Source organism: Carettochelys insculpta, chromosome 1, assembly GCF_033958435.1.
Source record: "Carettochelys insculpta isolate YL-2023 chromosome 1, ASM3395843v1, whole genome shotgun sequence".
In the NCBI taxonomy this organism is placed as follows: domain Eukaryota; kingdom Metazoa; phylum Chordata; order Testudines; family Carettochelyidae; genus Carettochelys; species Carettochelys insculpta.
In genome coordinates this window covers 122632273-122656908 of record NC_134137.1, presented here as the reverse complement: position 1 = coordinate 122656908, position 24636 = coordinate 122632273, and the positions used below count along the sequence as shown (strand labels likewise).

The window sequence follows — 24636 nt, the reverse complement described above, 5'->3', positions numbered from 1 at the left end:
CCTTCTTATTTGGATGTAGGAAGAAGGGGCTTTTGAAGTCGGGCTTACATTAGAAAGGCCCCCATCTACACACGTTCTGAAAGTGGCACTTTCAAACCACACGTGGCTGCCATTATGCTAATTTTTCACAGAAATAACCTGAAGAGAATTAGTAGTCTTGTAGTATCTGTAGAAAGTAATTAAATCTGGCTGTGAGACAAAGGACAGGAGAAGTAAGTTCAAGAGCTGTAGCTCCTTGAGAGAATCTTAGCAACCTTTCCTTAAAATAAAGGATTCACAAATCAGGAACTTATAATGGTGGAAATGGATGCAGTATTGTAGTGATGACATCCAGATCAAGAGGAAAGATATTCTGTAGGCCAGCGAGTTTGCAGTTGTAAATGCCATTTTCCAGCATCCCTTCTTTTATCTTAACAATATGCACTGAGCAGATTTCCTGGTCTGTCCCACCTAGACAGGATGTTTGAAATGGTAGTTATATTGAAGAGCAGGTAAAGCAGCTGTACTCTGGCAGAATAAGCACTTCCACAGATCTTTCAAAAGGGGGTTGATGAAATAAAAAGCTGATCTAAATGTGTCTTCTGTTTGTAATTGTTTGCTTAGAAATTAAGCTGGCATGTTGTTTTGTAGCTAATGCTTCTGCTTGTGAAATCTATCCACCTTCATAAAGCTTGGTGATTTTAGGTATAACTTTTATACCTATCTATATATTCAAGTGCTGTCTAATTTTTTGTAAACAATTAATGCCCTTGATTTTAAATTGCTTTGGTAGTTTCCAATTAACACATTTTGTCTGTTAATGAAATGTATGATTGAGAGCTTATAGTTGTTGGTCTTAAGTTATAGTTAATTGCCTTAGTATTACCATATATTATTCACCTGATGGCTAAAGTAAACAAACCTGCTCTTTTTCGATTCATTTTACACAGTGCAGAAAGTAGAGCTTAGGAAAGAGGGGTTGTTAAAGTGAAATAAATGTTAGTTTGCTGCCCAGTGACTGTTAACATCTAAGGCTGATGCAACATGTACATTTATTTTGCCCGAGGGGATGTCTGAATTCTGCAATATCAAATAGCTTTTATAGCAAAACCAGGGAGGTCATAAGCCTTCATTTGCACTGAATTTTGCAGTTTTCACTCTGTCATCTACTCATGCCCCCATTTTGCTAAACTTACTTTCCTCCAAAGTATAGTTAAGTGAGAACTTAGAAATGCAAACTTAGACAAAAGTGTTTACAATGCTGATAAAGAGACAGAGTGCGCTGGGTATTATCATTTACTGGGACATCTTCTGTTGGTGAGAGATGCAAACTTTCATGCTTGCTTAGAGCTCTGCTTCAAGTCTGTGAAATATGTTGAGTGGATATCTGCACTGCTGTTAGAAACCTACTATGGGCTTGTCTACACTTGTCCCCAACTTCAAAGGGGGCATGTTAGTCAGGGCGATGGGAGATTACTAATGAAGTGCTGCAGTGAATACGCAGCACTTCATTAGGCTAATTCTCCCCTGTGGCAACTTAGAAATGTCAAACTTCCAAGTGCCAGCATTTGAGGAGTAAAGGAACTTTGAAGCAGTATGGGCACTTCGAAGTGCCTGCTACTGCACGCATGCAGGCACTTCAAAGTTTGATGCTTCGAAGTTGCTGCCGGGGAGAATTATCCTAATAAAGTGCTGCATATTTACTGCAACACTTCGTTAATAATCTCCCATTGCCTTGATTAACATGCCTCCTTTTGAAGTTGAGGGCAAGTGTAGACAAGCCCTGTGTGACTCAGGCTTGTGGGGTGCTGGCTATGGAGCTATTTCACTGCAGTGCAGACTTCCAGGTTTAGGCTACAGCACAAATTTTGGGATCCTTTCATCTTGCGGGGTCCTAAAGCCAAGGTTCCATTTGAAGCTTGAAAATTACATTTCAGTGAAACAGGTCTGCAGCCTGGATCCCACAAGCTGCTGGGAGAGACCACAGGGCAGCTGCTTTTGTTTAATGGCTGTACAGACATATACTCAGTGTCAGAGTTCAATTTCGGGTGGGACAGATAGTTCAGCATAAGTGGTTAATCCTGTTAATTTGCTGTGGCTCCTTATTTCTCCAGTCACTCAGCTGATTGAGAGCAGCATGCAGGGTTGTCAATGGGTTACAGACTCACGTAATTAGCCATAAAGCAAGTGTCTCCAGTCAGTATGATTTTTAATGTCTAGCAAATTTATGAATTTATGCTCCCAGGCTTGTTTTTTGAAATGCAACTGGGGGTCAGATCTAGAGTGATTGCTTTATCAAAAGTGTTTCTTCCTCGAGTGTCCCCGTGGGTGCCCCACGATAGGTGTCGGGCTCGCCCCAGCGCCGCAGATCGGATCTTTCCAGCAGTTTCTGCTGGACCACGCATGCGCCGGCACGCGCCGCTCCCTTGCACGCTCCCGGCCACGTGCGCGATCCGGTCCCCGCCAATTCCTCCTTTAACCGCCATCGGCTGCAGACGGAATCCGCTCGGGCTGCGGCCAGAGTCAACGTATTTAGAGTTTTTAGAGTTTGTTTCTTTATTGCAAAACTAAAATAAATAAATAAATAAATAAAAATATATGTAGAAAGTTCTTAGTAAAAGAGAAGGAGGAGCGGAGGCAACGCGGGGACGTGAAGGCCAGTAGGCCTCCTGCCGCGGCAGGCTGGGTTCCATGAGAGGGGAACAGGCACAGAGAAGGTGCTAAGTACCCTATTAACAGCTCAAAGACTCACCGCGATGTCCTCTGCAGGATTCAAAAAGTGTGAGTCGTGCTGCGAAGCTATGCCGGCCTCTGATGGGCATAGTCAATGCATTAGGTGCCTGGGGGAATCACACGTTACCCAGAAATGCTCCTTTTGTGCAAAGCTCACAGCCAGAGCCAGAAAGGATAGAGAAATGCGGCTGAAAATGCTCCTGTTTGATAAGGCCCTCCAGCCAGACGTGCCGGAGAGGCCTCAATCGGAGGGACCCACAGGGCTCCATAAAAGGAAGGCGGCATCCCTCACCCCCCTCGGTGCAGAAACGGAGGAAGCTCTCTCCAGCCCTGTCCCTGCTGGCGGCCACAGCGAGTGGGACGGGCGTAGCACGTAGCACACAGCCCCCAGCCGCAGTCACAAACAAGCAGCAGCGCACGTGGCAGAGGCTGAGCCTCCGATTACTAAGCAGCTGGCATGCACAGCCTTCAGAGCGGCGGCCAGGCAAGCACCGGAACCGGCGGCACTGCCGCAAGCGGCACAGACCCCCGCGGCGCCAATGGTGCAGGGCCAACAGGCACACAGCCTGCAGGCACTGGAGGAGGCCATCCGAGCAGCACCGCAGATAAGTGTGCTGAGCGCGGCGCTGACAGTGGGGCCGAGATCCCCGGCACGGGAAGGGGCGGAGCCAGCCCCGCAGGGGAGGGGAAAGGCAGCAGCAAAAACCCAGCACCACAGCCCTTCTCTGGGCAGGGCTTCAGGGCTGCTCTCAACAAGCCCTCCCCTTATGCTGCGAACACCAACCAGGAGACATGGGTCTCCCCCAGCCTATCCAGAGCTGCCTCCTCCGTTCCTCCAACCAGTATCACCTTGGCCCGGGCCACCCTCGCCCTTTCTGGGATGTGACCCCCTGGAGTACTATCACAAGCCAGTTTCACCATTGTCTCAGTCATCCAGACATCGGGAGTATGCACCTCGAGAGTGGTCCAGGTCTCCATCCCAGGAACCGTGCCCGTGCTGCCACGGTCGTCCTTTATCATGCTGGGCATAGACACCACAGGCATACACCCAGGGGCAGGTCCCCCTCGACCATCCAGTATCCCCGTGGGCACTCACGGACGGGCACGGAAACACAGTTGTCTCAGGGGGAGTTGGTTTTGGAACACTGAGATTTTCCCTTGCAAGCCTCCAATGAGGGGGTGTACCACTGACAGCAGGACCCTGAGAGTTCGAGGGAGGCCTACCCCCGACGAGGCTATGGCCCCTGGGGATGTTGCCGGCCCCCCCTCCCCCCAGATGACCTCAAACAGTTTCAGGAGCTGTTTAAAAGGGTGGCTTTCACGCAAGGCATCCAAACAGCAGAGGTGCAGGAGAAGCACCACAAGTTCCTCAAAAACCTGAGGCCTCCGGCCTCATCCAAAATCGCTATCCCACTCGACGAAGCAATCATGGAGTCTGCTACCACCATATGGCAGACCCCGGCTTCCGCTCCACCTATAGACGAGAGCGGATAAGAAATACTTCGTCCCGGCAAAGGGCATGGAGTTCCTGTTTAGTCACCCACAACCAAATTCACTGGTGGTAGAATCGTATCAGCAGAGATCGAAGACTTCCCAGTACAAAGCGGGGGGAACAGACAGAGATGCGAAGAAGCTAGAGCTATTCGGCAGAAAGGTATACTCCTCCTCCACCCTGCTGCTGAGAATGGCTAATTATGCAGCACATCTAGCGAACCACAATTTCTACAATTACTCCAGGCTTACTTCTCTCATGGATTCACTTCCAGAAGATAAGAAGCTGGTGCTGAAGGCCATCGTGCAAGAGGGCTATGCAGCTTCGAGGACAGGAGTCCAGATCGCCCTGGACGTAGCGGACACGGTGGCATGCTCAACGACTACAGCAGTGGTCATGCGCAGGGAATCTTGGCTTCAGACATCGGGTATCCCGAGGGATCTGCAGGCAAAAATTGTCGATCTCCCTTTCGACACGCAGAAGTTGTTTGCAGAGTCAACTGATTCGGTCCTTCATTCCAGTAAAGACTCAAGAGCTACACTCAGAACCCTGGGTTCTTATACCCCTCCATACAGAAAGAAAAAGTATTACCCTCAACAAAGGCGATTACCCGTACCAACCTCAGCATGCTCAGTACCAACGGGGCTACGACCAAGGGCGGCATCAACAGCAACAACAGTATAGAACTCCCAGGCGATGTTCCCAACAGAGCCGTGCATCCTCGGGGCAGGCCCAAAGGCAACAAGTTTGACGGACAGGTCGAGGGCTGCACTATTACTACCATCACGCAATGTCATCCACAATTAATGTTCCATCATCGCCTCCGACCGTTCCACTCACAATGGCAAAAGATCACCACAGACAAATGGGTACTGGAGATCATAGCCACGGGTTACGTGATCCCCTTTCAGTCGCTCCCACCGCCAAGACCTCCGCCCAGGCCTCTTCTCAGGGAGGCATCCCATGAGGCGAAACTCAAGCACGAGGTGGACCACCTTATGCTCATAGGGGCAGTGGAAAGAGTGCCGGAGCGACTCCAGGGGAAAGGGTTTTATTCACGATACTTCCTCACAGAGAAGAAAACAGGAGGCTGGAGGCCCATCTTAGATCTTCGAGGCCTCAACTGGTACTTGCGCAAACAATGGTTTCGGATGATCACAGTCGCCTCTATACTCATGGCACTGGACGATGGAGATTGGTTTGCAGCCCTCGAATTACAAGATGCGTATTTTCATATAATGATCCACCCGGCGCACAGATGTTTTCTCCGGTTTATGGTCGGCAAAGAACATTTTCCAATACAAGGTTCTGCCATTCGGCCTCTCCTCGGCCCCCAGAGTCTTTACCAAGACCCTGGAAGTGGTGTCAGCCTACCTGCACAGACAGGGGATATTTATATTCCCATATCTGGACGACTGCCTACTGAAAGGGGCCTCGAAGGCAGAGGTACTACGCATGATACACGTAACAGCAAACACGTTTTCTTCACTGGGCCTGGTCATCAACCTTGTGAAGTCAAAGATTGACCCCACACAAGACGTAGAGTTCATAGGGGCACGCATAAACTCTATCACAGCAAGGGTTTATCTACCCGACGCTCGCTTTCACGCCATCGGCTCCCTAGTGCAAGTCATTACATACAGCCCAACGGTGCTGGTTTTAACATGCTTGCAGCTGCTAGGCCACATGGCAGCAGCAACGTTCGTGGTACAGAACGCCAGATTGCATATGCGCAACCTGCAACATTGGCTGGCGAGTATCTACAAGCCGGCATCCCACACCGTCCACAGGGTGGTGTCGCCCACGACAGAGGTACGCAGATCCCTACAATGGTGGGTAAACCCCAAGAACATGCTAACAGGGGTACCCTTTCACCAACCACAAATCTCTATTTTTCTCACCACCGACGCCTCCCACATAGGGTGGGGAGCACACATTGGCGAAGAGGTGATGCAAGGACTGTGGTCCCCTACAGAACAGTAACTGCATATAAATATACTGGAGGTCAGAGCAGTGTTTCAACGCCTGCAAACACTTTCGAGACCACATACAAGGCAAAGTAGTCGGGATCAATACAGACAATACCTCCACCATGTTTTATATAAATCGGCAAGGAGGAGCTTGATCCCGTGCCTTATGCGTGGACGTAGTCCGGCTGTGGAACTGGTGCATCGCCAACAATATAACGTTGAAAGCCTCGTACTTACCAGGCGCTCACAATGTGAAGGCAGACCAGCTGAGCAGGCGCTTCGCACTCACACACGAGTGGCAGATCCGCTTCGATCTGCTACGACCAATCTTTCATGCATGGGGGTTTCCCCAGATAGACCTGTTTGCCACTCAACACAACAAGAAGTGCCCCCAATACTGCTACAGGGCAGGACTGGGGCGGGGGTCCTTGGGGGACGCATTTGCGATTTCGTGGAAGGGCTCCCTGCTTTACGTGTTTTCCCCCCACAGTGCTCATCCACAAGGCCTTGCAGAAAGCCAGGAGGGAGAGAGCCTGCATGATCCTAGTGGTCCCAACATGGGATCGACAGCAATGGTTCCCCTTGCTTCTGCGCATGTCGGACCGCCCACCGCTTCCCCTTCCGGTGGCTCCGGACCTGCTCACGCAGGCCCAGGGGTCCATAGTGCACCCACGCCCCCGAGGCCTGCGCCTACAAGCATGGTTAATCCATGGCTCAGCTCCCTAGAGAGTACATGTACGGAGGGAGTACAAGTCCTGGAGAGTAGCCGAAGGACCTCCACCAGGAAGACATATAAGGAGAAATGGACTCGATTCATTGCATGGTGTTCTACCAAGCAATTAGCTCCCCTTCATGTGCCTATACCTGTAATACTAGAATACTTACTGGACCTCGAGAGGAGGGCTCTCCCTATCCTTGTTGAAGGTCCACCTCGCCGCTATATCGGCTTTTCGGCACGAAGAGGAAGGGCCCACGGTGTTTGCCCATCCTATTGTTACCAGGTTCCTGAAGGGGCTGGTAAACCTGTACCCCCCTCGGAAACCGCCTCCACCATCGTGGAGTTTGGACCTGGTGCTCAGCACGCTAACGGGACCACCGTTTGAACCCTTAGCCACAGTTTCCTTCCGTCTCCTTACGATAAAGACAACCTTCCTTCTTGCAATCACATCGGTTCGCAGGGTGAGTGAGCTCGCAGCAGTTATGGCAACGCCGCCCTGCACAGTATTCTCAAAGGAGGCGTTAACCTTACGGCTGCACCTAGCCTTCGTTCCGAAAGTTTCCTCAGAGTTCCACCTTAACGAGCCTATAGTTTTATCTTCGTTTTACCCGAAGCCTCACAGCTCCAGCAAGGAGGCACGCCTGCATCTCCTGGACATGAGGAGTGCGTTGGCCTTCTACATAGACAGGACTAAGTCCTTCCGGAAAACGGACAGACTCCTCGTCTCTCTCGCTCCCAGGTCAAAAGGAGAGGGTCTCTCTTCACAGAGAATCTCGAAGCACATTGTGTCCTGCATAAAGATGTGCTACGAACTTCGGAAAACCCCTTTACTGGCCCCGCTTAGGGCTCACTCCACCAGGGCGGTGGCGGCATCAACAGCCTTTTTCAAGGGCATCGCGCTAAAAGACATCTGCAGAGCGGCGACCTGGTCATCCTATGACACCTTCGCCAAGCATTATGCCCTACACCGGGTATTCCAAGAGGATAACCGCCTCTCGACAGCGTTCCTTTCGGGGGCAAGCTGCACATAAACCAATTACCCACCTCCTTTCTTGGGTTACTGCTGGGTACTCATGTATCGTGGAGCACCCACGGGGACACTCAAGGAAGAAAGAGAAGTTACTCACCGTAGTAACGATGGTTCTCCGAGATGTGTCCCCGTGGGTGCTCCACCACCCGCCCATCCTCCCCGCTTCGGATCTCTGTTTAGTGTTTTTCAGGAGCATCCGAGGCGGTTGGTCAAGGAACTGCTGGCGGGAACCGGATCGCGCACGTGGCCGGGAGTGTGGAAGGGAGCGGCACGCGCCAGCGCATGCACGGTCCAGCAGGAACTTCTGGAAAGATCAGATCTGCAGTACCGGGGCGAGCCTGACAACTATCGTGGAGCACCCACGGGGACACATCTCGAAGAACCATCATTACTATGGTGAGTAACTTCTCTTTACCCAGCCTGTAGCCACAAACTGTCACAACTGTTATCCACTCCTTCCTTTCCCTTCTGTGACTGGAGGAATATTACTGGAACCCTTCAACTTGCATGGTCCCTACAAATGTGTTTATCTACTTATTCTCAACAATCCGTTGTTCCACCTTTATATTTAGCTGTAGTACAACCTGAAGAACTCCTATGTGCCCTCGAAAGTTCCTCCTTTTCAATAACTGATGGTTTAATAAAAGACATTACTTTTCCTGCGTTGTGTCTAACTAGAACTGACAGAGCTACAATAATATTGCATAAATAAGGTGGTGATGGCATTTTTATATTTAAAATTAAAATTATCTGCCAGGGATAACACTTTTGTGATACATATTGAAGACCAAGGAGTGGGCAGGCACAGCCCGCCCACAATGAAAAGGTCTCTCTCAAGGGCGGGGGGGGCGTGATACATGGACTGAGGACCTAAACAGTTGATATTTCTTTACACACAGTAGATTCAAAAGCAGAAAACCAAACTATTTGGCTGGTTTATAATTTTTAAAGACTTCATAATTGCAGAAATGTTCTAATGGAATAAAATGAGCTTTGAACAGTTGAGTTTGCATCAGCTGTATCCAGAAATGGTAAAGTGTTTTTCTGTGCAGGTGCAATTCGAGTTCATGGTGGTTGTCTCCAGTACCTTACGTGGCTTGGTTTACAATACAGCTCTGTGGCACCATTACCTGCAATACGCAAGTGGTTGAAACAGCTTTTCCACTTGCCCCAGGAAACATCAAGACTTGAGACTAATGCTCCTGAAACAATCTGCATATTGGACCTCGAAGTAAGGAAATGGTTTAAGACTGAAATTTACCACACTGGAGAGAATTGCACAGTATAACATGCATTTATTTTGTGAAAACAGGTATTTCTACTTGGAGTGATATTTACTAGCCAGTTACAATTACAAGAGACGTTTAATTCTCACTACAGTTCACATCAACCTCAATTTTTACCACTACCAGTGAGTAAACAGCTCTGTAGTGAAAGGCAAAGAACCTGGTGGGATGCTGTTTATAACCTTATACACAAAAAAACAATGTAAGTGTGTGTTTTTTATATATATTAAATCTAAGCCACTTCTAACGTAAGTCTTACAAAATCAGGTAACTGTAGACTTGTACTTTGTTTCAACGCCTTCATCTTAAATGCTTGAATTTTGATTGTAAAGTATTCTGGGAGTTTTGAAAGAAATATTCATATTTCTACACTGCAGGTGAAAGTGTCACTGTGTCATGTGTTGGCTACATTTAACTAGTCAGGGTAACAGTAATAGTGACAATGTGGTGTTGTGGGCTCAAGTGCAGGCTAGCAACACAAGTACACTTGAGCATCCAACCAAATAAGTTGATTCTGCCATTTTTCCCCCACTGTTACCCGGGATTAAAGCTGGTAGTTTATACCTATCTGTAATATAATCGCAGTTGTTATTGTAGTAGCAACATGTTCTTAGAAATAGGTTGTGTACGTACGTGGATTTACTCAGTGTAGGAGAATTTACTTGTGTCCAGGCCTGGAATAGCAGCTGACTCCCAGTTTGTCTCATGCCTGTCATTTTTTCAGAGGTCTTTCTTCCCACAACTTGGTCCTACAACCACATTATACTTTAGTCTACCCCTTCTGATATAAGAGCACAGCCCGCTTGTAGTTCATTGACCTTTATAGCAGTCTCTGGGCTCTGTTGTTTTAATACCCCTTGATCAGGATGTTTTTGCTTCACCTTACTTGGTGGCTGGTGGAGGAACCCAGGCCCATCCACTACTTTGTGTTTCAGCCTGCAAACCACAGTCTGCTCTCTCAGGTACCTTCCTGCTTCTCGGGACTGCTTCCTACCTCTCCTAAACAGTGACAGACTTTCTCCCCACAACCCCTTTCTGCAGCAACCTTACTCATTTTATAAGCACTGTCCATACCCACCCCTTCCTCATTCTTTACCAATGATACTTGGCTTTCTGTTTCTCGTGGATGCTGCCAGACAATGTTAATTGATCTCATAATCTACACACACTCTTCAGGGTCAAGGTGGGGTACACAGCCCTGATCAGTGTGTTTCTGTTAATTTATGGCAAATGAGAGGCTAAAAGAATTTACACAGAGAATCTGCATAAGAATTTCTCTGCTATATTTTAATGGATTGAAAAGCAAATATTTCAGAAACAGATCAGAGTAATTGGGAAATGTCATTTTTCAGACCAGGAACAGCAGCAAAATTAAGGCTTCTAGTCCAGCATGAAATAGACACTCTGAGAGCACTTGGAAAACATGGACTTCAGCCTGCCCTAATTGTTCATTGGGCTAAATGTCTTCATAAAACAGTAAGCTGGCAGAGTATTTTCATTTTTATCTTATACATTAAATAACTGCAACATCTTTCTATGGTGTACCTATTCTGTTCTAAATATTTTATCATTACCGTGGCACAATTTGGCAAGTAGTAGAAGTAAATGGAAAATGTATTAAATATTCACTTGATCATGTTATACCAAACAAAATAACTTCTTGCATTTTTTTCTAATGGAACCCTTCCTTTAAAAATTTTTTCTCCCCCCACTGTGTGTGTTGCATTATGTAGGCTTTTAGAGAGACTGTAGTTCACCTGAGAAGTGAGAGGTGCATAACTGGAATACCTGAATGTTTGAATACTGGCTGTAGTTGCAGCAAATAATATTGAGTTGTAAGTTAAAATGCCTTCTATTTGACTTTCTTTGCAGGGCAGTAGCCTAAACTCTTTCTATGACCAAAGGGAATACATTGGACGAAGTGTTTACTATTGGAAAAAAGTTTTGCCTATGCTGGAAATCATCAAAAAGAAGAAAAGTGTTCCTGAGCCTATTAATCCTTTGTTCAAACACTTCCATAGTGCAGATATTCAGGTACTAACATAATTAGCTCAATTAGATTGAAGGGCTGCAAGTAACCTAAAACATACTCTGTTGTAGAGCTGTGTAAATAACTGGGAGGCCATGGCCTTTCAGGAGGGCTACGGTAATATGGCACTTCGGAATATATTAGCGTAATAGCAGCAACGTGCTTCAAAACTGCCAGTTTCGAAACACTGCCTGTGTAGCTGGGGGCCTTTCGAAATGACCTCCTGATTTTGAGAGCCCCTTCTTCCTATCTGGTTTTGGGAAGAAGGGGCTTTTGAAATGAAGGGGTTTGTTTTGAAAGGCCCCCGGCTACATGGGCGGTGGCATGCATTTCGAAACGCGTGTGGCCAGTATTATGCTAATGAGGCACTGCATAGTCATGGTAGCGCCTTATTAGCATATTCTGAAGTGCCACTTTACCATAGCCCTTCCAAAAGGAGGGAGTAGCATGGCCATGGCCACAGTTCTGCAAAATTTTGTTTTGGTTCAATTCAAAACAACATTTTTTGTGAACTAAAGACGACATTTCATTTTGGGTCAATCAAAATAGTATGTTATGGTTTGTGGGGGGTGGGAAGGACTTAACTTAGTGAATAAAATCAAATGAAATTTTGGGCTAGATTCAGCCAGAATTAAGTGCCAGCATGTAAAATTGTAGCCTCCGCAATCAATTTAGCAAAATTTATAAGCAACTTAAAAGTTCTTATGGTTACCTGACATTGCCCATAATTATAGTCTGTGTTGCTGTTTTGCCCAAACTCATGCAGAAACTGAACTTGATGAGACTCAAACTGCTGTCAGTAGTACAAAGTAAATGAGCCAAAGAATTTCTCAGTTTCAGTAATCTTCAGTCCAATAGCAAGCTTTTTAGTTCAGGTTTGTTTTTTTTAAATTGATAGCATCTTTTCAAAGTGTTATACAGTGGGGACAATTTCACTACACTTAACTTTTTTCACATGACTCGCATGTTTTTCTTTCTTTTATTCTTTGTGCAGCAGCAAATGTGTTATATTTCTGGGATTATCAAGTTGCTCTCAAAATACAAAAAGGGCATATTGACATCTGTTTGTTTTAAAGTAAAAACAAAATAATCTGCCAGTTGGAATGCTTTCTGTAAAGCACTTCCAAGAAAGTGAAGTAAGTGCATTTTGTATCAAGCAGTTGCTTAGTAGATGTTACATTTTTGTTTTTGACAACGTCTTTGTAGGTTTCTCAAGTTGCAGAATACGAAGAGGAGGCATATATAGCATTTGCTATGTTGGATGCAATTGATGGAAAAACTGAGGATGCTTTGCTAGCCCTTCAAGCTATTAAAAATGTTGTTTCATATTGGAATCTTGCACTAGTAGGTGTAATTATTTTATTTTAACTTCTACATTGTTAATACTGCATGCTAAAAATCACTACTTCGTTGGATAGATTCTCCAGAGAAAGGCTGAAGAGATTGAGAGTGATGAACTGTCATCACAAGAACAAGAAGAGTGCAAAAGTCACCTGCAAAAGAGCAGAGACTATCTATTAAAGATCATCAATGAAAGTTTTGCAGACCCTGCAGTAACTGATAAGGTATATAATTTTATTTGCTTATAATTTTTGGTTGCACTCCCATGTGTCATCAGGAAATTTCAGGGTTTTTAAATTTTCGTTTCAGAATTTGATAAGTTAATACTTTTTATCAGTGAAGTTTTACTTTAAAAACAGAGTTCCGAATTTCTGAATGACTGACTATTCAGAATAACTCTATCTGGTGTGGTTCTCAGGGAATGTCTTATTCAGTGGCAACAGTTTATTTTCTGTTCTGAAATATTTTGTTACAAACAATTTTAAAGTTTAAAAAAGTGAAATCTATAGTGTAGTCAAGATTCTGAAAATGAACTACAATAAAGGAGTTTTATATTTGGACAAACATTAGGCCAAGGTTAGAGTGTAAATTGAACATTTGACTGCAGTTAACTTTGTAGCTTTTACATAACCCTAATCAGTCATTGGTCCTGAATACTCAAGTAGATCTGATGCATCAGGAAAGGACGGATACTCCTTCTGGTTGAGTCTCCTTTTTATTTAAGTTCCTGCGTAATTTAGTGCTTTTTCCCTATGTATAGTGATGACTTACATGCTGAATAGCCATTGAGTTTTAGAAGAAGCAAGTCCTAAAACACCAGAAAAACAGTAGAAGTTGACAATGGCAAAAATCTTGTTGAACTGCCAAGGAAGACTTAATACATTAAAAGCTCAAGAATTCAGGTTTTGCATTAGTAAAAGTATTGTTTTAGAATCTTTGTTCAGATCGAGGAATAGTTGTCACAATATGTGGTACTTTTACATGAGATTTTATTTGCTTGGTAGTGCCTTATACTTGAATTGCACTTGATGAGGTCAGAATGAGACGATCTCCCTAAACCTAAAAATGTTTAGTGCATAAATCATAGCATTTTTTTTTTATGCACCTCAATTTTCTCCCAGCTACCAGTGCCGATGGAAACTGTTAAGGAGATGCTGGATACAGTAATTCAAGAACTAGGGAACTATGGTGAAGAAGGAAGCCCTGTCTTTAACAATGGCCTATCACGATCTGCTGATTCAGAAATTAACCACTCTACTCCATCGCCAACAAAATTTTCTTTATCACCAAATAAAAGCTACAAGGTATATCTAATAACACTTCTTCTGAAATGCGTTGTTTTAAACTAATGTGACAAGATTCATTCATTTGTTCTTCTAGTTCTCTCCCAAAACTCCCCCTCGCTGGGCAGAAGATCAGAAATCTTTACTTCAGATGATCTGTCAGCAAGTAGAAGCCATTAAGGTAAATTAAGTATCAGCATTTATCAATGAATGTGTGGTGAAGAGTGCTCCTAATAAATTATTGGTATGAAGTTAGCATTTGATTACAAAGCTCAGACTCTGTTTTTTATTAATAATAATAATAAAATAAAAAAAAAGCTTCCAGAGAAGTCCTGTGGCACCTAATAAACTAACATTTTGGAACATAAGCTCTCATGGGTAGAGACCTGCTTCATCAGATTCATAGTCAATATTTATAACTTCAGATACAAAAATTATAGGTGCATTCAAATAAGTCATTCAGCAGATCTTAAGTTTCCACTGACACCTTTGCATACTGTGCAAAATACATCGTAATTATGCCATAATCGTGTGCATGTAATATCTTATGATGAATGTAGGGTGTAGTGCCACAAATGTAAAAGGAGGAAAGTAGATATGATTGGCTATTCATGCCTTGATGCTAGTGTGCAAAGTCCGTAGCATGTCACTTGTTTTCATTTCTTAGTAGATGAAAGCTTGAGGGTAGGGAAACTAAAGACATTTAGAAACCATAAACGAGCAGATATTTTTTTAATTTCAGAAACAAGAGTAGCAGAAAAATAACTTTTAAAACCCTATTTTTTTTAAAAAGCCTTCGAAGCATCTTTTATTGCAGCCATGCAAACAAAACACCCATCATTGGGGAGCCGCTATATTTAAAATATTTAACTGTATTCTGTATCTGGACTTAGTTCCACAGTCTCCACATGCTGCCTGTCCATGCTGACATTCTCATTTTTTTTCTGATGCCATGGTATCCAGCTTCCTAAATGGATTACTGCATAGCCACCCTTCCAACATGGGATCTTAATGCTGTCCCTATGACCTTTACAAAGGTCTCCACTTCTTCCTCTATAGCTTCTCTCTTTGGGCCTTGTGCTGAATGGCTTTTGCTTAAGACCACAGTTTTTAATCAGTATTACATCAGCCAGAGGGGCCAGCAAACTACATGCTCTCATGACTGACCTTCCTTACAAAGCATTCCATGGGGATAAGGTGGCATTGAGACCCTATACCAACTTTATTTGTTACGGAGTATTACACTTTTGGTTTTCATCAGGTTGTCATTTCATCTGTTTTTCTTGCCAAAACACCATTCCTTTCCTCCTCCACTTCTTGCAGAGAAGCTCCCTATGAAGGGCTTTTGTTATATTATTTTAATAGCGCATAATCGTTTAGTCTGTGTCACTGCCTATATATTGCCACCTCTGATGCTTCTGAAGACCTCAGAGAATGTCAAATGATTATGTAGTATATGTAATAAACCTCACTCTCCAAATTTTAAAATGCATTTCACTAAGACCAGAGCCTGTGTTGTGTCACATCTGGAACATTCCCAGACCTGAGACTTGCAAGGCAGCTATGTAGAGAATCTCCTTACTTTCATGAAACATAGCCTTTACATGGCTACAAAAAAAAATCTTAAATTTGGTAGAGCCGTGTTAGCCTTATTCGGCTAAAGTGGGACATGTTGTAAAAACTACAGTTACTAAAGGCAAATAAGTTATTTTGAAACATTAGTAAATTTTCTGTTACAGCAAATTATTGGCTCCATATCTTTGCATCACTTCAAGATTTAAAAAGTTATCTCAGAATTAAGTAACTAAAAATATTGGTGGACAAGAGCTGCTATCAAAATAAAAGGTCATCCTTTGGCTTCTCTCTGAAGATGACTTTAGACTAAATCTGACGGTAGATGTTCTTAATTTTTTTGCCTGCTCATGTCTGTTTCCCCTGTGAATGGAAGAGTAAGATTATAATGATGTTAAATATGGCACTTTGGATAGGTTCAGTTCATTCCATGAACTGTTAGTACTTGACTCTTTTAAATCTACATAATTGGTTGTGTGTTACTGGCTCAGTAGTAGGCTACTTATTTCATACTAAGAGACCTCTTCAGTGTAAATTATAGTATATGATGAAAACAGATGTATTAACTCTTCAAAACTGAGGCTTGGTTGGCAACTGCATCTGTCTTTAACATTTAATATAAGACTGTATCAATGCTGTCTCCTGATAGAATGAGATGCGTGAAATGAAACTCAGTAATTCCAACTCAAACTTGTCATCGCATCGGTGGCCTGCTGAAAGCTATGGCACAGATACAGTGTCAGATGGCTATCAAGGAACGCACAACTTCCATGGAGCACCACTAACAGGTGAACTAGTGTTTGAGGGTTTAATCAGTTACCAGGCCCTTGTTTTTCAGAAGTTCTTAGCTTGTAAAACTGCTATAAATTAGGCATTTAAGATTTAAACACAGCAATTGAATTTAAAAATACCTTTCTGTTGTAAAATATTACCTTTTGGAAGAGGGTTCTCACTGGGTGACAACAGAATAGAATTAAGCTCGTGTGTGTTCTCTTTTAGTTGCTACAACTGGCCCATCTGTCTACTATAACCAGTCACCAGCATATAACTCTCAGTATCTTCTCAGAACAGCTGCTACCAATGTAACACCAACAAAGGTAAGGGGAGATCTGTTAATTTACTACTTTAACAATTTTCATAATCTGTATGTGAAACTGATTTTTCCAGCAAAGTCTTCTAGCAATAACTTTGATAGTCACGCTTATATGAATTGTGCTCAATCCCCAAACATGGATAACTTTAGTGAGGTGAGTCCCTTCAGAGTCTGGTGGCAGAGGAGAGAATCATCCAAAGAGCAACCTCTCCTGTTTATATTTGTAGTATCCATGCTTCTGCTATAAGCTGTACCTGTTAAGATCTGTTTCTCTGTAGGATGGGAGGAAGCTTTGGGTTTGGTAGGAAGGAAGAGAGAAGAAATTCGCAGTATCTCCTTCGGCAGCTAGCTGTTCCTATAGAAAGGAAATCTGTCTGCCTTTTTTAATGATTAAAACTAAAACATCAACAAACTTGTTGGGCAGGCATGGTCTTATGTTTGTATAGGCACCCCCACTGTACAAATAGAAAATAATAATCTTTCTGTTTTTAGGCTCCTGTCTATGGCATAAACAGGCTTACACCTCAGCAACATTTATATGCTTATCAACAGCCAATGCATACGCCACCACTGCAGAACACCTCTGCCTGCATGTTTTCCCAGGAAATATATGGCACACCTTTGCGTTTTGATTCTCCTGCTACTGGAATCCTGTCTCCACGTGGTGGTGATGAGTATTATAATTACAGTGTTCCACAAACAAGCACAAATCCTCAGCTGCCTGAACCAGGCTATTTCACAAAACCTTCAGTTGCTCCTCCAATTCCAAAGTGTGCAGAGTCAAAGGGGATAGAATTTGGAAAATCTTCCTTTGGGCAGCCTGTACCAGTAGAAGGGACAAGATCGTCTTTCACAACACCTGCCCAATCAACTCAACCAACCACGTTTAAATTTAACTCTAATTTCAAATCTAATGATGGAGACTTCACATTTTCATCACCTCAGATGGTAACCCAGCCTGCTAATGCAGCTTTTAATAGCAGTGAAAGCCTCTTGGGTCTTCTGACATCAGAAAAACCTTTACAAGATGATAGATACATGGGGCAAAGAACAGCTCACGATCATACAGCAGGACAAAGAAATGTCTTCAGTTTTGGTAACAAAAATATTGCGGGCATTTCATTGACAGGAAGTATGGGACCAAACCAGTCTAAAACCTCAGGTTTTGGCAAGGGTGATGTCTTCAGTTTCCAAGATCCTGGAAAACCAGAGTTTGGAACCCCAAGTTCAGATGTGGCCAATAGAAGTCATGAAACTGATGGAGGAAGTATGCATGGTGGCGATGATGAAGATGATGGCCCACACTTTGAGCCTGTTGTGCCACTCCCTGCTGAGGTTGAAGTAAAGACAGGTGAGGAAGATGAAGAAGAATTCTTCTGCAACAGAGCAAAGCTCTTCCGTTTTGACACAGAATCTAAAGAATGGAAAGAGAGGGGCATTGGAAATGTGAAAATACTAAGGCATAAAATATCTGGGAAATTTCGTCTCCTTATGAGGCGTGAGCAAGTATTGAAAATCTGTGCAAATCACTACATAAATACGGATATGAAACTGCAACTAAATGCGGGTTCAGAGAAATCTTTTGTATGGCATGCTTTAGATTATGCAGATGAGGCTCCTAAACCTGAGCAGCTTGCCATTAGATTCAAAACCCTAGAAGAAGCAATGCGTTTTAAGCAGAAATTTGAAGAAGCGCAAAATATTTTGAGAGTCTCAGGGTCAAATGTTAGTACACCAGCTATACAGAGCATTGAGACTACTAGAGAAACTACAAGGCAGGATAGCAAGGAGCCTAGCACAACTGCTCCTGGAACCCTGAATTTTGGATTTCAGTTTGAGAAAGAGGAGACATGGCAGTGTAATACCTGCTCAGCGAAAAACAATATAACTGCTTCCCAGTGTAATGCTTGCCAGACTCCAATCCAAAATACAAGCAGTTCTGTAACAGAATCTGATAGTAAAAGCAGTTTTCCAGTTACACCAGCGACATCTACATCGACATCCTTTTCCTTTGGTAGAGAAGTCTCACCCACATGTGCTACTGCTGGATTTGGGGAACAATTTATTTTGAAGCAAGGACAGTGGGCCTGTAATATGTGCTTTGTTCAAAATGAAGCAACTGCTAAGAACTGCTCAGCATGCCAAAGTCCAAATCCAAGAAACAAGGAAACACATGATATGCTATTAGCTGAAACTTCTGCAACTTTCAAACCCAACACAGATACCACACATGATAAATTTGGATCAGTTTTTGCTAAAAAAGGTCACTGGGATTGTAATGTATGTTTAGTAAGAAACGAACCCACTGCATCTAAATGTGTTGCCTGCCAAAATACAAATAGAACAAACACACCGATATTTGGTCAGCAAGTTTCATTTAAAATTAGCCAAGGAGATATTCCAAAGACTACACAAAATAATTTTGGAGCTGGTTTTTCTAAAAAAGGTGGCCAGTGGGACTGCACTGTTTGCCTAGTCAGAAATGAAGCAGGAGCTGTAAATTGTGTTGCTTGTCAGAATCCCAATTCACTATGTCAGCCTAATACATCTGCACCTACTGTTCAAGCATCTCCTGCTCCTGCATCTGGTGCTACCATTGATTTAAGCAAACCTCAGAAAAGTGGATTTGAAGGACTCTTCAGTAGGAAAGAAGGGCAGTGGGATTGTAATGTTTGCTTAGTACGAAATGAACCCACTGTGGCTAATTGTGTTGCCTGCCAGAATCCAAATAGAACCAACATGCCAATATTTGGTCAACAAGTTTCATTTAAAATTGGCCAAGGAGATATTCCAAAGACTACACACACTGATTTTGGAGCTGTTTTTTCCAAAAAAGAAGGCCAGTGGGACTGCACTGTTTGCTTAGTCAGAAATGAAGCAAGAGCTGTAAATTGCATTGCTTGTCAGAATCCCCATTCACTAAGTCAGCCTAATACAACTGCACCTACTGTTCAAGCATCTCCTGCTCCTGCAGCTGGTACTACCATTGATGTAAACAAGCCCCGGAAAAATGGATTTGAAGGACTCTTCAGTAGGAAAGAAGGGCAGTGGGATTGTAATGTTTGCTTAGTACGAAATGAACCCACTGTGGCCAATTGTGTTGCCTGCCAAAATCCAAATAGAACTAGCATGCCAGGATTTGGTCAAGAAGCTTCATTTAAAATTGGCCAGGGAGATATTCCAAAGACGACACACGCTGATTTTGGAGCTGCATTTCCTAAAAAAGGTCAGTGGGACTGCACCCTTTGCCTAGTCAGAAATGAAGCAGGAGCTGTAAATTGTGTTGCTTGTCAGAATCCAAAATCACCAAATCAGCCCAATGCGTTTACATCTTGTATTCAAGCATCTCCTGCTCCCAAGTTTGGCTCTACAACTGATGCTAGTAAACCCCATAAAAGTGGGTTTGAGGGACTCTTCACTAAAAAAGAAGGGCAGTGGGATTGCAGTGTTTGCTTAGTACAAAATGAAGGCTCTTCATTGAATTGTGTGGCTTGTCAAGCATCAAATCCATGCAGTAAGCCCATTTCTGATGTTGCTTCAACTTTTACATTTGGTTTTAAAGGCAAACTATCTGACCCTGCTGGAGGACAACTGGGAGCAGGTTTCAAGTGTGACTTTTCTGAAAAAGGTTTTAAATTTGGTCATGCAGAACAAGGAAAAACACCTTCCTTCACTTTTCAGATTCCTTCAGACACTGAGGCTAAATCTGCAAAAGACAGATTTAGCTTTTCAATGCCTGTGACTGCAGGTGGATTTAAATTTGGCATACAAGAGCCCAATAAAAGTACCACGAAAAAGGATGAGCCACCCAAAGAAAGTACTAATGTCGTCTTCAGTGGTGGCGATGAAAAAGAGAAACAGGAGATTCGCTCAAAGGATGTAACTGCTATCCAGCCTCAAAACATTTCTAACAAAGAGAACAGTGATTTAGTTTTTGGCCAGAATAGCAGCACTTTCACTTTCGCTGACCTTGCAAAAACTACTTCTGGAGAAGGATTTCAGTTTGGTAAAAAAGATCCAAACTTCAAGGGCTTTTCAGGTGCAGGTGAAAAGTTATTTTCCTCACAGAGTTCTAAAGTGGCTCAGAAGGCTAACACTTCTGCTGATCTTGCGAAGGAGGAGGATGTATATAAAACAGAGGACAATGATGATATCCATTTTGAACCTGTAGTCCAGATGCCTGAAAAAGTGGAACTAGTGACAGGGGAAGAGGATGAGAGACTGCTCTATTCACAAAGGGTAAAACTGTTCAGGTTTGATCCAGAAACAAGCCAGTGGAAAGAACGTGGTGTTGGCAACTTGAAAATTCTTAAAAATGAAGTTAATGGCAAACTAAGAATGCTTATGCGACGTGAACAAGTACTGAAAGTATGTGCAAACCATTGGATAACTACTACTATGAATTTGAAACCTCTGTCTGGTTCAGACAAAGCATGGATGTGGTTAGCCAGCGACTTTTCTGATGGTGATGCAAAGTTGGAGCAGCTGGCTGCTAAATTCAAGACACCGGAGCAAGCTGAGGAATTCAAACAGAAGTTTGAAGAGTGTCAGAGGCTGCTATTAGACATACCACTGCAGACTCCACATAAACTTGTGGATACTGGTAGAACAGCTCAACTTATACAAAAAGCAGAAGAAATGAAAAGTGGGTTGAAAGATCTCAAAACTAAACTGACGGAAGAAGAGAATAAAAACTCAGATTCAGCAAGTAATTTGTCTGATGTAATTATAAAGCCATGTGCTGACAGTACTGGGCCTACTCTGGAGTGGGATAACTATGACTTACGTGAAGAAGCATTGGACGACAGTGTAAGTAGTAGCTCTGTGTATGCCTCACCTCTGGCAAGTAGCCCTGTGAGAAAAAACCTCTTCAGATTTGGGGAATCTACAACAGGATTTAATTTTAGTTTCAAATCTGCCTTGAGTCCATCAAAGTCTCCTGCCAAACAGAATCAGAGCAGATTGTCTACAGGAACAGATGAAGAGTCTGATATTACTCAAGAAGAAGAAAGAGATGGACAGTACTTTGAACCAGTGGTCCCTTTACCTGACCTTGTAGAAGTGGCAAGTGGTGAAGAAAATGAGCAAGTTGTCTTCAGTCACAGAGCTAAACTCTACAGATATGATAAAGATGCCAATCAGTGGAAGGAGAGAGGTATTGGGGATATAAAGATCTTACAAAACTATGACAACAAACAAGTCCGTATTGTAATGAGAAGAGATCAGGTATTAAAACTCTGTGCCAATCACAGAATAACACCAGACATGAATATGCAACAGATGAAAGGAACAGAGAGAGCATGGGTGTGGACTGCATGTGACTTTGCAGATGGGGAAAGAAAGGTAGAACTTCTGGCTGTGCGATTTAAACTACAAGATGTTGCAGAGTCATTTAAGCAAATTTTTGATGAAGCAAAACTTGCTCAAGGAAAAGACACTTTGATTACTCCTCTTTCTTCTCGTGCCGGTACACCAAGAGAGTCACCATGTGGCAGAATTGCTGTAGCTGTATTGGAGGAAACTACCAGGGAGAGAACAGATCTGAGTCAGGATGTTGATGCGTCTGATGTGACCGTAGAGGTTTCAGAGGTGTCAAGCACTTCTGAAACACCAACAAAAACAGTGGTTTCTCCTCCAAAGTTTGTGTTTGGTTCAGAATCAGTCAAGAGCATTTTTAGTAGTGAAAAATCAAAGCCATTCACATTTGGAAATACTTCTGCTACAGGATCACTGTTTGGTTTCAGCTTTAATTCTCCTTCAAAAAGCAAAAGTGAAGAGGATAAGTCACTGTCTCAAAACATAATGCAGAGAGAGCTAGAGCTCACAGCAGCTGAACCTCAGGAAGGCTACCCTGCCAATCAGAAGCCTACAAACATCATGGGAGAGAATTCGATTACATCAGCAGAATCTTCTAATTACTCATTTAAAACACTAGAAAAAGGTAAGTTTTACCTGAATTGGTTAACTGTTTATGTATAAATTTTGCTTTTTGAGAATATTGAACAGTTCGTCATGAAGAGCAGTTAGTGATTTTTTTTTTTGTGATTCAGTGCAAATACTGTACGCTGTTGTGTCCAAGTAATAAGTAAGCTATTCTCTTCAGCAGTTGAATGCAAATTTCACATTTCCTGCAAATGCCTCTGTAGCTTAAAGTTGTTCTCTTCATAACGAGGGAAGGGAGAAGTGTGAACTACTGTGATATATCAGCATATTTCTATCCCTGTGTAGGAATTCTGTAGAGCTACTATACTTGGTCTAAAACTTTCAGATGTGGTTGCCTGTAGTTTGGAGCCAGAACGCCCAAACTGAATTTGTCCCCAACTAGCCTTTTTGTTGTCAGCTCTTCCGAAAGTCCTGGCTTTTATTTGGTGCTTTAGTACAGGTGTAGGGACTAGTATTTATACAGTGTTTGAAAACATTGACTTTCATCACTTCCTAGAGAAGCACAGTGGTTTAGTCAAACCAGCACTCAAGTTCTTGTTTTATTTCGGATGTATTTTGATGAGCTTTTATTAGAATGGTGTAAACTAGATTATCTGATTCCTACACTTTTCAGCACCTGTCTGATGCCTTAAGTTTATTTAAATCAGAGCAATATTCTTCATGAAGACAGTTGTGTGGTATATGAAATTTAACTGCAGTCTCATGATCAAAGTTTAGCTCTTAGCCAGTTAGGCCAGGGGTCTGTTTTGAAAAGGCCACACAGATCTTATTAGTCTACTTTCTAAGTAGTCAGAGAATGAATAATGTGACTTGTTTGTATCTTCTGCTGGGGAAACTCTTGGGCTTCACCTTTAAATACTCATATAATTTTTATAGTAAAAACTGAGTATTTAATTGCTTTATGTAGCTAGTAATTAACATATTAGGGCCCCACAAAATTCATTATCCATTTTGGTCAATTCAGTCATAAGATTTTTAAAATACATTTTATGATTTCAGCTATTTAAATCTGCAATTTCAGTGTTGTAATTTTAGGGATCTTGACACAAAAAGATGATGTCGGGTGGCTGCATAATTATTGTAGGGAAGGTTATGATACTGCTACACTTATTTCCATGATGTTGCAGGCAGTGGTGCTGCCTTTGGAGGTGGGCAGCTGGAGAGCAGTGGCTGCTGGCTGGAAGACCAGCTCAAAAGGTAGAGCTGCTGCCTGCAGCATCAGAGAAGTAAAATGATAGTGTTGCCACTGCGACAGGTTTGGTCACAGAGATCCCCTTGAGACTGTCGCTAGGTGTATTGAAATACCACTTAGCTCCCCTGCCAGTGCTCTGCAGAACCAGATCCTCCAGTCTCCTCCAGCATTTTCACAGAGTTGGGGTCTCAGCCCACAGCAGAGTCCTGCTGTCTGGCAGCCATCCCTATTTGGTTTCCCACTTCTGTATAGTTTTTGCCCAAGATGAGTGCTTTGTGTTTTAAGTCCAAACATTTTTCACCTTCAGTGGAAAAATATAATGTCCCGAATAGGTCGACGTAGGACGACAACGGATATGTCTACACTCTGCAGATTTTAGTGACGGTGCTGTGCTGACACCACCCTGTTGCTAAAAGTTAGTGTGTGCAAAAGCTGTTTGATGGCATTTGTCAACAAAATATTGCATTGGCATTTAGAATTTGGGTGAGGGGTCAGATCAGTTTTTGTAAAACATTAAAAGCTAACTTCATAATTTTGGGCTAAAAGTGGACTTCCGACTGATGGAAAGTATGATGATCTGTGTAGTAAAGTAACCTGCTAGAGAGCAACTTTGCTGCTTGTTAACATGTGATGGATAGATTGATAAACAGGTACAGCAGGCAACGTAAGTATTCATTCACTAATTGAAGTATCTAACTATGGGACATCCCTACTACTACACTTGAGAACAGATATGTTTGTGCCCCTCTAATGTACAAACACTTACACCAATTTTGTTGACAAATGCCGTCAAACAGCTTTTGCACACACTGACTTTCTAGGATTTAATAGTAGCCTTTTAAATCTAATCCAATGGCCTCTTGGATCAGTACACCTTTCTTCCAACCGGTTGGTAAAGGTATTTTTACACACTGCACTGGACGTGTGATAAAATCACTCTTTAGCAGTTACTGACCACTGTCCAGTTGCAGCAAA

The 24636-nt window shown here is 43.1% G+C and overlaps 1 protein-coding gene across 1 annotated transcript in view; it reads left to right on the top strand.

Annotated features, from left to right (window-relative positions):
- Positions 1–24636, top strand: part of RGPD4 (RANBP2 like and GRIP domain containing 4) — a 76434-nt gene that overhangs the window by 26256 nt on the left and 25542 nt on the right. The window contains exons 10-20 of the mRNA XM_074991022.1: positions 8975–9153; positions 9235–9410; positions 10561–10684; positions 11081–11242; positions 12444–12581; positions 12656–12802; positions 13700–13882; positions 13959–14042; positions 16083–16221; positions 16433–16530; positions 17019–22467. Of these exons, the coding sequence (XP_074847123.1) occupies positions 8975–9153; positions 9235–9410; positions 10561–10684; positions 11081–11242; positions 12444–12581; positions 12656–12802; positions 13700–13882; positions 13959–14042; positions 16083–16221; positions 16433–16530; positions 17019–22467 (6879 nt within the window). The remainder of the gene's footprint in view (positions 1–8974; positions 9154–9234; positions 9411–10560; positions 10685–11080; positions 11243–12443; positions 12582–12655; positions 12803–13699; positions 13883–13958; positions 14043–16082; positions 16222–16432; positions 16531–17018; positions 22468–24636) is intronic.